Below are 12,556 nucleotides of genomic sequence, written 5' to 3'. Positions count from 1 at the left end.
CATGGTACACAAGCTGGGTGTTCGAGTTATCATACGCCGTCATCTCAGAATTCCATTGTGAGATACGCGGCAGCTTTCGGGATGAATTTTAGCGCGAGAGGCGTTGATGTGACTTTTGAGGTCGGTGAATGGAGGCAGCTAAACTTGTTTGTGCTCATACGGTCTTTGTTAGCTACATGCGAGATACCTTGCAATAGAGAATGCTGTATAGTACCGATAACGCGTTTCAGCCGGGTGAAATATTATGTTTGGTCCGTTACACACTCAAGGCCTGGGAGTTCGAGTTATCATACGCCGTCATCTAAGAACTCAAATATGAGGTACGCGGTACCTTTTGCGATGAAATTTAGCGCGAGAGGCGTTGATGTGACTTTGGCCTCGGTCAATTGAGGCAGCCAAACTTGTTTGCGCTCATACGATTTTTGTTGGCTACATGCGAGATACCTTGCAATAGAGAATGCTGTATAGTACCTATAACGCGTTTCAGCCAGGCGAGATATTATGTTTGGTCCGTTACACACACACACACACACACACACACACACACACACACACACACACACACACGGACATGGGCAATCCTACAGGTCGGGGCCCCCCTGGGCGCTTCGCGCTGGGGCCCCGCCCAAAAACAAACAATCTTGAATTGTATTATTAACCCACGCACCAACTTACCTAGTTTTCAGCCGTGAGTCAGGCCAATTTACTGCATACAGGGAAAGCAAGCAGGTTCGTGCACAAGTTGCGCCACACATACATTCACATAGCAGCTGGTGTGTGTGTGTGTGTGTCTCAAGCAGCGAAAGGAATACTGTTTAATAGGACTTCCTGAATGCAATACCCCTGCCGATCGGCAGCTAGCAACTCCGCCGAACCCGTGATGGTGGCATACCGCCGCACACCAGCCTGTTCCAAGCCCGGGAGATATGATCACGTTTTGCGGTGGTTGAATCCTTGCTTGCTTGCCTTGTATGTGAGCGCTTTGCCAGAGTGGTTATACTGTCTCGACTGGGTATATATAGCTAGTGCCTGCTGTGTGGCATCCGAGGTGTCTGAGACATCTTTCCCCAGCGCTTTTTTTGGAAGGCGCTGGGTACAGCCGACAGCGTAATAATGCATATTTGTTTGAATGCTTCCACCGCCATTTCCAAAGTCCAGGGTGCGCACATACGTCTCCTATCTGGGATATGCAATGCATGTTGGTGTTACCCTTGGAATGCCGCCGCTAATGCATGGGGAATTTTTCCCTCTACACCTGCTACCTCACATGTACACGGTGCGCTAAAAGCTGCAGGAACTGGAATAGTAGGTCTCTGGGACGCTTGTGCCAGGAGGGCTACTGTGCAACGTGTCCTTTTTCCAGAGGCGCCATGTGGCATGCGAAAGTGACAGTATTACAACTGCTGCTGCTGCTGCTGCTCGTGGCGGCGACAGGAGGTAAGCATACCCTGCATGATGAAGCGAAGATTTTACTTCAATTTTATTTTTTCTTACATGATTTACATGATTTTATTTTTTAGCTATCTGCAAGACCGTTCTGTTCAATGGCTGATGCAACAGTAATACAACTTCTGCCATAACGTTCCATGTATGTACTAACGTAGATCTACTCGAAGGGTCTCCCTCGCTCGCTAATATCAACGCAATAATGATCCGCTGTTGTCAAGGAAAGGGCATACCTAATGACAGATCCATCCAGCACGCCGATAACAGTAAAAACGTGCTAGTGCATGCGTAGAAGGCGGGGCCCGTCTGTAGTTGTTACCACGACTACAACTGCCATAGAGAAGTACCGATCGGCTGATGCAGGTCCCTTGGTATGACCAGGATACAACAGTAGTACTACTGTTGTACTACTAGTACCCGGGGATTATAATGTAGGCAAAGCCACACGGATGAGTACGGATGAGTACGGATGAGTACGGATGAGTACGGATGCACCTGTTGCATTTAAAGTCGGTTGCAAACCCAGTCGTCATTCTATCCATTCAACGCTGACTCGACATCCCCGGCCAAATACTTGCCAAGACTTAAGCTTTGGCCAAATCAAGCCTCAATGCAGCGCAGCCAAGCCCCCCTGTGCCCTAACTTATCACCACAGGACAGTGCCGAATGTTTCGCACCGGATTTAATGGTGCACACAGTAATGCTGAAAGCTCCGCGACAGTGGGTAGCCTCCGTCGCACCGTAGCACCCACCGACGCCGTCATCTTGCGGGGTGAACTTGTTGCTGTGGTCAGCCATAACGATGGAACGCAGCAATGGGCCATTCGTAATGGTGACGGCGTCATGACACCTATCGCCCGAGACTTTGAGCCGCCCAAAGCGGACGTCAATGGCCGGGATATGCAGCTGGGCGCTGTGGTGAAAATTGTAAGTTACTTCCTGGACCACTTACCGTACTTTGACCCCTTGTAGTTCCCTACGGAAGCAGCATTTTCATAGTCCTGCTGCAGCTACATTGTAGCTATGAGGAGTAAGGCAAACTGAAGCACGCATGCCTTTAGGCGCCACTAAAATGCCATACGGCTTTTAAGGTATGACTGATACGCGCATGGCGGATACGTCCCATCGACGCCCCCAGGTGTCTTATGCCTATGATGCACGCGACGGCTGCGGCCTTACTAAGTCGTTAGTAACCTGCTGTATTCTTTCTGCGCTTCCTGCTTTAAAGGCCACTTATTAGTTTGAAAAAAAGCTTACATAAAGCGAATCGCATGTTTTTGAGTTCTTCATGTGCTCGGCACGCACCTCCGCAGGCGTGCTACAAGGACGCCGCTGGCGTGTGCTACCCAGTTTCGAACACCAGCATTTCAGTCATTCCTTCAAGGTCCATGCTTTTGACAGCGGACACCGACCCGGTTTACCAGCGCTTGCTGGTTATGATTATGGATTACTCACTATGTGGTTTTCCATCTACAATTACGGAAGCCGAGGCGCGCGCTATTTTTCTGGGCCCGGATGGAGACGGCAGCGGTGGAGTCGCGCAAAAGTACACCCAGTGCTCGTACGGGAAGTTCAGCCTGAATGTGACAGCTTTCCGGGTCGTCACCGTGAAGAAGAGCTGCACAGCCACCACCGTATCTTATTGCAGCTGGTGGACTATGTCCCTTGATGGCGACACCGGTGCAGAGGCGATTTTAGGGCAGGAGGCGTTTTCTGACGTGACCCATTTCGCTTACATCGTACCGCCTCGTGTGCGTTGCCCTTGGGGGGGCCTGTCAATGGTACCGGGGAGGCAGATCTGGCTGGCGACTTCGGATTACGGCGTGCGGCGCTGGGCCACCATCATGCAGGAGACGCTTCACAACTACGGTACGCAAGCAAGTAGGAAAGTCTGGCCGGTGAATAATAATAATAATCGTCCCCTTACCAAAGCGCGATCCAAAGATAGCTTTTAAGTGGGTATGTAAGTCTGGAACGTTTCCGATAGTCGATAGATCGTGCCCTGCATGAAATTTTGCAATTCCTTTTAGTGCAAGATTATTTGATTCTGTGGCACCTGTAATTGATAGGTACCTTTCCAACCTATTAATAGGAATAATATTATTCCTGGCCACGACCTATAAACCATAATACTGACGTACATGAGCGCCCGCATAAAATTGTTATTACTTACCGGCGGTCCCTTCCGGGAACTCCCACTGCTCGTTTGAAACATCTTGAGCTGGATATGCCCACACCTAACGCACCTGCGTCGCTAATTTGTATGCTTTCCCCACCCAGGTCTTTCGCACTCCTGGCAAAACGGCATCATGTACGGAGACAATTCAACTGCCATGGGCCATGGAGATGTCTGCCCCAACGCCGCCGAGATTTCTCGTATGGGCTGGGCTACACCTGCTGCACCGGGGGGCGACCGTATCGACTCCAGCGCCTTGCCACTCGGCAGCGTCCTCAGCTTCACCCTGCCAGCCACCTACCTGACCTCAGAGGGAAACTACCTCCGAGTGGTTCCGGACTGGCTGCCTACGTACACTACTGCCTCCTTGGCCAAGAACCTCTACATTGCAGTACGCGTGAACAAGAGTGGAGATGAATTGTTAGGCTCCTTCTATGCGAATAATTTGAATATTCACGAAGTGAATGCAACCATGGTATGCGAGTCCTTATCTAGGCTATTGTCGTATCTATCTACCTTGCATCCATTGTGCAAATACTTGCGGTAGCTTGCTGTGAATTCTTAAGATTTGCCCTGGAACACGCGGCCTCATGTCTGTGTATGTTGCACCTCCTATCGATTGCGTTACCCAGCCAGATAGAGATGCCAGAGGCCCAAGAGCCCAGCTAGAAGCCACAAGTTAGATAAGGGACACAGTACAACGCAGAAGTTTAAATACCCAGGCAATATACACAACGTGCTAACAACAGCAAAAAATAACATCAACCGTGCTGTATTCCCATATCTGCAACCGTGGTTATTATTCTTCGCTGATTAATCCTTATTCACACACACACACCCACACACCATCCCTTTCCGCTGCGTCAGGACAACGGCTACCCAGACACTTGGGCAAACAGTGACCGCAAGACAACGTTCATCGCTGCTATCGAGCCAAATAGCCAGAGAGACCTTACTGACTACAAACTCTCAGTGTACGGCGGATCCTGGGTAAGCACGGACATCCTACGGGTGTACCTCTGCCGCTATCAGTCCTCAGCCGCCGAATGCCCCACCCTGGAGTACCTTGAAACACGCCGGTCAGCACTACCCAGCCCGCAGCCGCCTAGGCCATCAACGACATGGAAACTGCAGTCACCTCCCCATCCCCGGCCACCAAGCCCTCGCCGGCCGCCACCAGGGCCTTTGGCACCCAAGCTGGTCAACCCGTCTCCCAGACAACTGCTTACGTGAGCCACGTGCTCACAAGGCTTGTCCACTGTCGTACTACAGCAGCTCCAGCAGTTCTTGTAGCCATGTACCCAGTCCATTTATCACTGCTCATCGAGACGTGTTTGGCCCAGTCGGCTGCTGCTAGGGGCCCAGTTGGCTGCAGCAAATTTAGTGACATATGGGGCGTTCGTTGTCCGCAGCCAATCAACACAGTAAGGAATAAAATCGCTGCTCCAACCAAGCCTTTGTTCGTTAATTGATGGCGGCGGCGCTATGATTGTGAATAGCTGACTCCCTCCCAAGCTTGCAAGCCCGCACACACGAGGCCTCCCTGTTGCGTGCTTCTGCCGGGGACACGTAAGATGTGCACGGAGCAAGACAGCGTCCTTTCGTAATCTTGCTTCGGACGCCTAGCTATTTAAGCCCGTCCGTTGCTATCTATGGGAGCGAATTTGTAGATAGGATTAAGGGTTGCAGTGTGCAGTGTGATGTGGATGCTGATATCAGCATCCATCGATGGGAGATGCATGTGGATATTGTTAGTTTTCTTGCGTAGTTGTCTTACCGCTTAGGGGTCGTACAGACGGAGGGGTACCTGCAGGCAGGAAAGTTGTGCTTGCTTCCGGGGAGGTGGGGGGCGAGCCTGGTTACCGATGCAACGTCGCAGAAGCAGAGTCGATATGCTTCTGTACGCTGTAGATTAGGGCAGAAGCCGCAACAGAAACCTGTCAGACTGACACTGTGGACTCGCGAAATTACTCTTTCCGTCGCATTCCTGCGACTTGCGCTAGCCCTGTACGGTCCAGCCGTACGCACCAACGACATTCAACCGAGTACGTTCTCGGCGAAACCTTGGATTTTTCTTTCGTTTCACTCAGGAAACCTACAGCATTTTAGGATAGCAGAAGTAAGACGCGGAAAAGGCAGCTGCAGGGTAACTATTAATGTTGCTGTGAGTTGTGCATGCATGCATGCATGTATGTGTTATATCACGACTTCAGAAAAGTCGTGATATAACATGCAAACAGCATATGCATGGAACAGGTCGATGCATGCATGCTTCCATTCACCCAGCAGCCAGCTGCTGATGAACTACTTTTGTTTGGTAGAACCCAATCCCCCATTAAAAAAACGTAATAGCTCAGAACCCCATAAACTTAGCTAAGTGTACATCGCCAGGCCACGTGCTGCGGTGGTTTGATAATAGTCATAATTCTGAGATTAAATAATGATTGTAAGAGGTGTTTGCTGCATGCGTATGTAGTAACTGGCCGCTGAAAAGGCCTCTCGAGATGCTGGGGTGGACGCGCTTAGCGCGTATTTGTAGTTGTTCACGGTGCCGTACAGTGTACCGGCTACTACAGCGTATTGCAAAATCAATTGATTGCAATCAAGGCAATTGCCTTGCTTTTCCTTTGCTAGCTAATGCGTAATGTTTACCCTCTATATGGATATCTATGTCTATATGTATATACATCTACATACATGTATATGTATATGTGTATGATTTGGAGAGGGGCATCAATCCCTGGTTTTGCCTATTTTTTCCCTGTGCTAATCATCGAGCCAAGTCAGCTTCAGATTATTCAGAAGATATTGTTGATTCTTCGTTTGTGAGTGTCTATCCGACCGCAGCTTGCGTTGTTGGCTTTATACAAGCTATCCGACCGCGGTTTCGTACGTGCTTTAAAGAATGTACGTACGAATATAATGAAATTTTCATTATATTTGCTTTAAGACTCTTGCTTCATAATACACCACGGTGAGTGGAAGAGTCTACAAATCTTTGTGTTATATATTGTATGGTGACACAGAGGGTGGCGAGACGGAAGGTGCATGGATAATATTCTAGTTAGTATATACGCGCACACGGCGAGTAGTAGCCAGCTGATACGATGACATGCAGTCTACGGTGGTGGTCCCTGGGAAGTGCTCGATCGAGCACTTGCGCATGCGGAGCTCTGCATGTGTGTGTGTATGTATGTGTGTGTATGTGTGTGTGTGTGTGTGTGTGTGTGTGCAATATAATTAATTATCGCCATACACAGAAAGCTTTGTTTGCTTCCTGCTGTTAGCCGCAATGCCAGTTGCAAATCCCATCCATCGTGCCTTACTTATTTGATTGTCCATGAACATGTCATTTTTATGTAATATCGTGCCATGCATAATAAGTCACATAGGTGCATTCGGGTACACACATGCATATGCACTATGCAATCTGCCTTTGTTTTAGATGGTAGAAATTTCTGTTGGTATGCAGATCATACACTGAGGTGTATGTATGGTGGTAAATTGATATGATGGATGGGGTGTGTGTATTTGTTGTAGGTGCCCTACAAACGCGGAGGGGGGTTAAGAAACTTAGGAGAATGCTTAAGAACGATAAGAACGTCTGAAGAACACGGAGGCAGCGGGTGTGCATTCTTAATCATTCTTACACTGGGATTAAGCGGTTTTATGTAAGTATGTCATATAAGTATGAATTAAGAATGCATCAGCCATGAAAACATTATGTAATTAATGCCGGATGGAGCTCTTATAATTCCCGGATAGGTAATACATCACAGTGATTGCAAAACAGTGAATATACCATGAAATTTCATGAAAACCATCGACATGTGTCTGGGTGTAATAATACGAGACAGGCCTCTTAGATTAATCTAACAGATTCACTCAACAGATTCACTCATCATGATCATGATAAGCGAATTCATAACCTATAATCAAATCACCTATGAATCACCTTGCATATGTGTGTATTACATGTACATGGCTAGCTGCAGGTAAAACTACCCATACAATCATAGCTTGCGAGCTGAAGGCCCTGGGGCAATACCTGTACACCTAGAAGCCACGGAGAACAGGAAACACCGCACTGTCATACTCCTGGCATCTGGTGGGGCTGACGTGTGCAGCCAGGATCTGGGGCAGGGTAGGCTCCGGCAGTGCCTGAATGGCAGAGGAAGATAGGTGAGGTAGGCGTGATGGGGAGAGGAGACAGGACCCAGGCGCGGGGCAAGCCTACCGGGTGGGCAGCATCAGAGAGACCGGGAGCTTGAGACAAGTCCAGAGTGGGGATCAGGCCCACGGAGGGGGCGAGGGGGTGGGGCCAAGGAAGTAAGGAAGATGACGAGCCAAGGCGGAGCACCACAGGTAGGGCCGGGGGTACCCTGCCCCAGATCCTGGCCGTGCACATCAGCCCCACTTCCGTACCCTCCACCGTACTGGATCCGCCTTCCAGCCGCCAGATCTATACCGTCGCCCTCACGAAGGCTGCCACCGTCTGCAACAACCCGTTGGCTCGTGAAACCATTGCCCGCCAGGAGGCTGCTGGCTGTGACCTCTCTGCCTGGCTGGCCACCCTGCCCCATGGCTGTACCCTGCTGTCCTGCACTGATGACGACCTGCTCGTCTACTTGGAGGCCCGCTGGCTCCCCAACCGTCGGGTGAACAATCCGAGTCCCAACACCGTCAACAATCATCTGGGTCTGCTCTCCGGACTGTTTAACCGCTTGGGCCACGGCAGCACTTACGACTGTGGAACCGGCATCGGCAACCCCTGCTGCTCCAGCGCCTGTCCTCCTACAAGACTGGCTATAGTCGCCTCGCCGCCGACTGTGGCTACGAGGAGCAAGCCGCCGTGCCCCTTACCCCTCGCGATTTTACCACCCTCATGGATCACCTCTGGTCCGGATTCCAGGCTTCCACCACCTCCCTAGCCCGCCTGCTGTTGCTACACGATATGTTGTGCTGCCAATTTATGCGGCACACCAGCTACCGCGGCCATGACACAGGCAAACTGTGGCTACATGATTTCTGTGACCCGCAGGGTGGTGGTCCCTTCCGTGAAATACCGGACCCATTCGGTGCCTACCCCTCCCTCTCCTTACGGATTGAGCAACTTGGGACCAAAACATCCAAAGGGCGCCGAGCTCCCCCTTTGGAACTGCACCCCAGCCCTTCTCCACGACATTGCTTCATCCGCACCCTCGCCCTCTATTGGCAGCTGTGCCATGCCCCCCATGCCCCCCCAGGGTCCGCCATCTCCGACTACCTCTTCCATCCCACTGACCGGGATCACCAACACTTCGTGGAGCGCCCGTTTTCCAGCAGCACTTTGGCCATGCGAGTGGGCAAACACCTGGAGGAGGCTGGTGTTTACATCAGGCAAACCCCTCATGGGTTTCGTCGTGGTATTATCCAGGCCACGCCGGCCGCTGGCGCCTCCCACGAGGAGCTCCACACCTTCTCCCAGATCCGCAGCCCTCAAGTCCTGGAGCGCTACACCGACGCCTCTCGGCCCACTCGTGTCCCTCGCGGCTCCGGTCCCCAATCCTAGCCTCCGCCTCCTGCTGGTGCTGCCCCTCTTAGCCCTGGTGCTCACTTCGTGGCTCGTCCTCCGCCCTTTCCCCACCACATCGACGGGCGGGTGGGCGGGGTTCTGACTTGTGCTTGCTTGCACAGTTATCGGGCGATCTTGTGTTGTCTGAAGTTAGCGCCTTGTTCCCAGCTAATCTTTGTAACGAACTAGGGTATCCGTCCCTGTCCTCTGCCCAGCTCTGGGCTGCGAATTCCTGCACCACACTTGCCGTACCGCACTACAGGACGAGCACTTAATCAACATGCATTGCTTAAATGTCAGCGTGTGATCCGTACTCCCTACTAACTTTCTGTGGGGAAGGCCATTGCGTCTGCGACCACACTCCCGCGGTACCCAAACCCTTCAAAGATAACTCCGACCAGCCCCAAAACACACAGCGGAGCGGTCTCCCCTTCCCCACTCACTTCCCAGGTGGTACCCTGGGTCCTCTCGCTCACCAGCCCCTCCTCCCCTTGGCCCTTGTGACATCTGCCAGGTGTTCTTGCTGCACAGGCCGGTATTTCAGGAAACAATTAAAGTACCTCGGATGGATGTAGAGGCGCAGCTTGCCCTCCTTTCCCACCACTCGCAGGCCGTTGATAAGCGTGGGTGTAGTGCATTAGCTGGGCATTCCAGTCTCCCACCGCAGAGAGCCGTGCTTAACTCGGCTGTAACGACGCAGCTGTAGGAACTGCACTGCATGCGGCCGGTGACCTGCCATTATTATTTCCGGGTTGCAGTCCAGCATCGCGACCTGCAGCAACTCCTGCACAATAGCTAGCTTGCAGTCCCGCTCAGGCACTATTTGTTGTCCTGGGTGTTTGCATGACACCCACTCCAGCTGGGGCCCTCCCTCCAGGTGGCCTAGCCAACGTCTCTGTCTGTGAGGGGGCAGCCTTCTTTAGCTGCCTGGAAGAACTCTCACCACACTGCTACATGTGTAAGTAGCTTTCCTGGCTGGTAGTCCTCGGATCCGGAAGCAAAAGATGATCTCTTCTACAACTCTTGCTCATTCTGCTGATCTACTGTGTAGCAGCCGGTACACAGTACGGTGCTATAAATACGCGCAGAGCGCGACCGCCAACAACTCGAGAGACCTTTTCAGCGGTCAGCTGCTACATTTGGTATCGAGACCTCGTGAAAAATCACGGTCCTGAAGTCGTCGGTTCAACCCCCACCGAACACGTTCGAGTGGTATATCGGGTGTGGCGACTCAGAGAGCGAGTATTGTACAAATATACAAAAAAAAGTAGCTGAACCGACTGGACTGTCTCTGTGCCTGAAAAATCTGAAGACGGCTAGGCGCATGTGAGCCGGCACATGACGTGACGTGGAGTAATTACCCACTGCCCGAGGGTAGGAGAAGGTAGGCACAGGCTGGCGGTATACGAGGCTCTCAGGGCCCGGGACGGTTCCCTTCAAAGGGGGGGGAATGTAGCAGCCGGTACACAGTACGGTGCTATAAATACGCGCAGAGCGCGACCGCCAGCAACTCGAGAGACCTTTTCAGCGGTCAGCTGCTACATACTGTGTCATGTCACCCTAGTGGCTGTAGCCTCTGTCCGGCCTCCTGTAGCAGCTGTATGCCTCGCTGCATGCTTCCTTGGGTGTCCCCGCTCCCCTTGCTGGTGTTCGTCCTGCGACGCCGGGTTCTCCCCTTTCTGCTCCTCACTCACCCACTTGCTGCCTTCACAAGGGTCATCGTTTCACGACAGCAGTTCGTCCAGATCAGCTCCCTCCTCCTCCCGGGTGTCCGTGTGGTAGCCAGTGCTAGATCCTCCGGCTCCTTCCCCTTCTATCCCTTGCTTGATCACAGTCAACACAGTAAGCCTGGGCCTCTGGGCTTGGGTCTCCTTGCGTGGCGCCTCGTTGCAGCTAACCAGGGCGTCCGCCCGTTGGGCCACCTGTTCTGCCTCTGTTGCTGGGTGTTTATACCAGCAGTGCTGCCCAGCCTGCACCTTAACACAGGGCCCCTTCCCTGTGTAACTAGTACACAAGTCAGTGCAATTCACATGGCCCCTTTACACACTCTCCGTAATCTGCTCTTCACCCACTTCCTGGTATCCCTGCCGACCCAGCTCCTGGTTTACAGCCACCACTACACTGGCAGGCGGGCTCAGCCGCGGTCCATCGCGGGCCCCTCACCGTGAGGCGTTCCCAGTCCCGGGTTTACTAGGATCTGGGAGCCTGCACCCACTGGGCTCCGACTTGCACTCCTCTGGTCGTGGAAGCCGGGAACCCCCGATTGCCACCCTTCCCATGCCGCTCTGTTGCCCACACTCATCCTGCGCTCGCTGTCAACCTCCTCCTAAATTCCTTAGTAGGCTGTGGGTCAGCTGCCCATGCGCCTCTTGTAACTTCACGGCCGTGCACGTGAACAGTACCACTGCCGGCCAGGTTCACTCCTGCAACTCCTTGAACATCTGAGGCTGACACCGCGGCCTGGAGGGCCACCTCTAACCCGAACACCTGGAACTCGTGGGCCTGCTGCTGTAGCTTGAACACACTCGTCTCCACCCAGCTCCACGGCACCAGGTATCCAGCAATTTGCCCCGTGAAGTGTCCTTTGAGAAGCGTGTTTGGCTTTTGCCCGATGTATGCCCCAACATGCTGGTGTTGCGGCCCTGCAGAATCCATGCAGCACTCATGCAACTTCTCTTCCTCCCGCTCTGGCATAACACGGCTACGGGTTTACCGCCTGCAGTGCGTGGTGGCTTTGCGCCATTACTCTAACCTGGACCTCCGGGGCCTCCCACAGCTGGGATGTTGGGACTCGGCCAACAACCTCGTAATGCAGCACCTCCGGGCTGCCATGTTGTTTCCTTACGGCGGCCATGCACCTCTTGGATGGCCTTCTCCCGGACGCCACGGTTCGCCTGGGGCTGCTCTTCCAGGCCAGTGGCTGCTGCCGGATACAGGGCTCCCGCTCCCGCATTGGTGAGCTGCGTCTCCTGGGCCTAATCCTCAGCCAAGGGTCTGACTGCTGCCATTTATCCTCCCGTCCTTCCCTGGCTTCCGCACCCCAGGGGTGGCTTCCATGCCTTCCAATCTGTGACTCAGGAAACCGCGCCACCATTCGCTTCTCCTCTTCCACCTGTTCCTCTTAGCCCTGGCTTGGGATGTCAGGACGACCTTCCGACCCTTGGTACCCGTTGCCCCGATTCCTGCCCTCACCGACGGGCCTCCACAACTGCACCTCATCCATTGCTGCTGTCCGAGTTATCTCCCCTTTCTGGCTCCAAGTCCTCCTCGTCCACTTCTGGCCCCATGCACTCCGTCTGGGTGCTCCACTACACGAGAACAATCCCGCTGGGGTTGGTCCTCCGGCGGACACAACACAACCTACCAGCCCAAAGCAACTC

The 12,556-nt window shown here is 52.9% G+C and overlaps 2 protein-coding genes across 2 annotated transcripts; one reads left to right on the top strand and one right to left on the bottom strand.

The window, feature by feature from the left end:
• Nucleotides 1–1,370: 1,370 nt before the first annotated feature.
• vmp27 (metalloproteinase, extracellular matrix glycoprotein VMP27) lies at nucleotides 1,371–4,915 on the top strand (the record flags this gene model as incomplete). Its single annotated transcript, XM_002953321.1, has 7 exons — nucleotides 1,371–1,437; nucleotides 2,102–2,373; nucleotides 2,760–3,315; nucleotides 3,727–4,097; nucleotides 4,490–4,701; nucleotides 4,803–4,851; nucleotides 4,898–4,915. 7 exons carry the CDS (start codon nucleotides 1,371–1,373, stop codon nucleotides 4,913–4,915), a joined length of 1,545 nt encoding a protein of 514 aa, XP_002953367.1.
• A 6,559-nt stretch (nucleotides 4,916–11,474) lies between these two features.
• Nucleotides 11,475–11,870, bottom strand: VOLCADRAFT_94087 (uncharacterized protein; the record flags this gene model as incomplete). The annotated part of the gene is made up of 1 exon (XM_002953242.1): nucleotides 11,475–11,870. One exon carries the CDS (start codon nucleotides 11,868–11,870, stop codon nucleotides 11,475–11,477), a length of 396 nt encoding a protein of 131 aa, XP_002953288.1.
• Nucleotides 11,871–12,556: the final 686 nt, after the last annotated feature.

Source organism: Volvox carteri (genome assembly GCF_000143455.1).
Source record: "Volvox carteri f. nagariensis unplaced genomic scaffold VOLCAscaffold_35, whole genome shotgun sequence".
Lineage (NCBI taxonomy): Eukaryota > Viridiplantae > Chlorophyta > Chlorophyceae > Chlamydomonadales > Volvocaceae > Volvox > Volvox carteri.
Note: the sequence above shows the minus strand (reverse complement) of the source record. Positions and strands in the feature narration are given on the sequence as shown.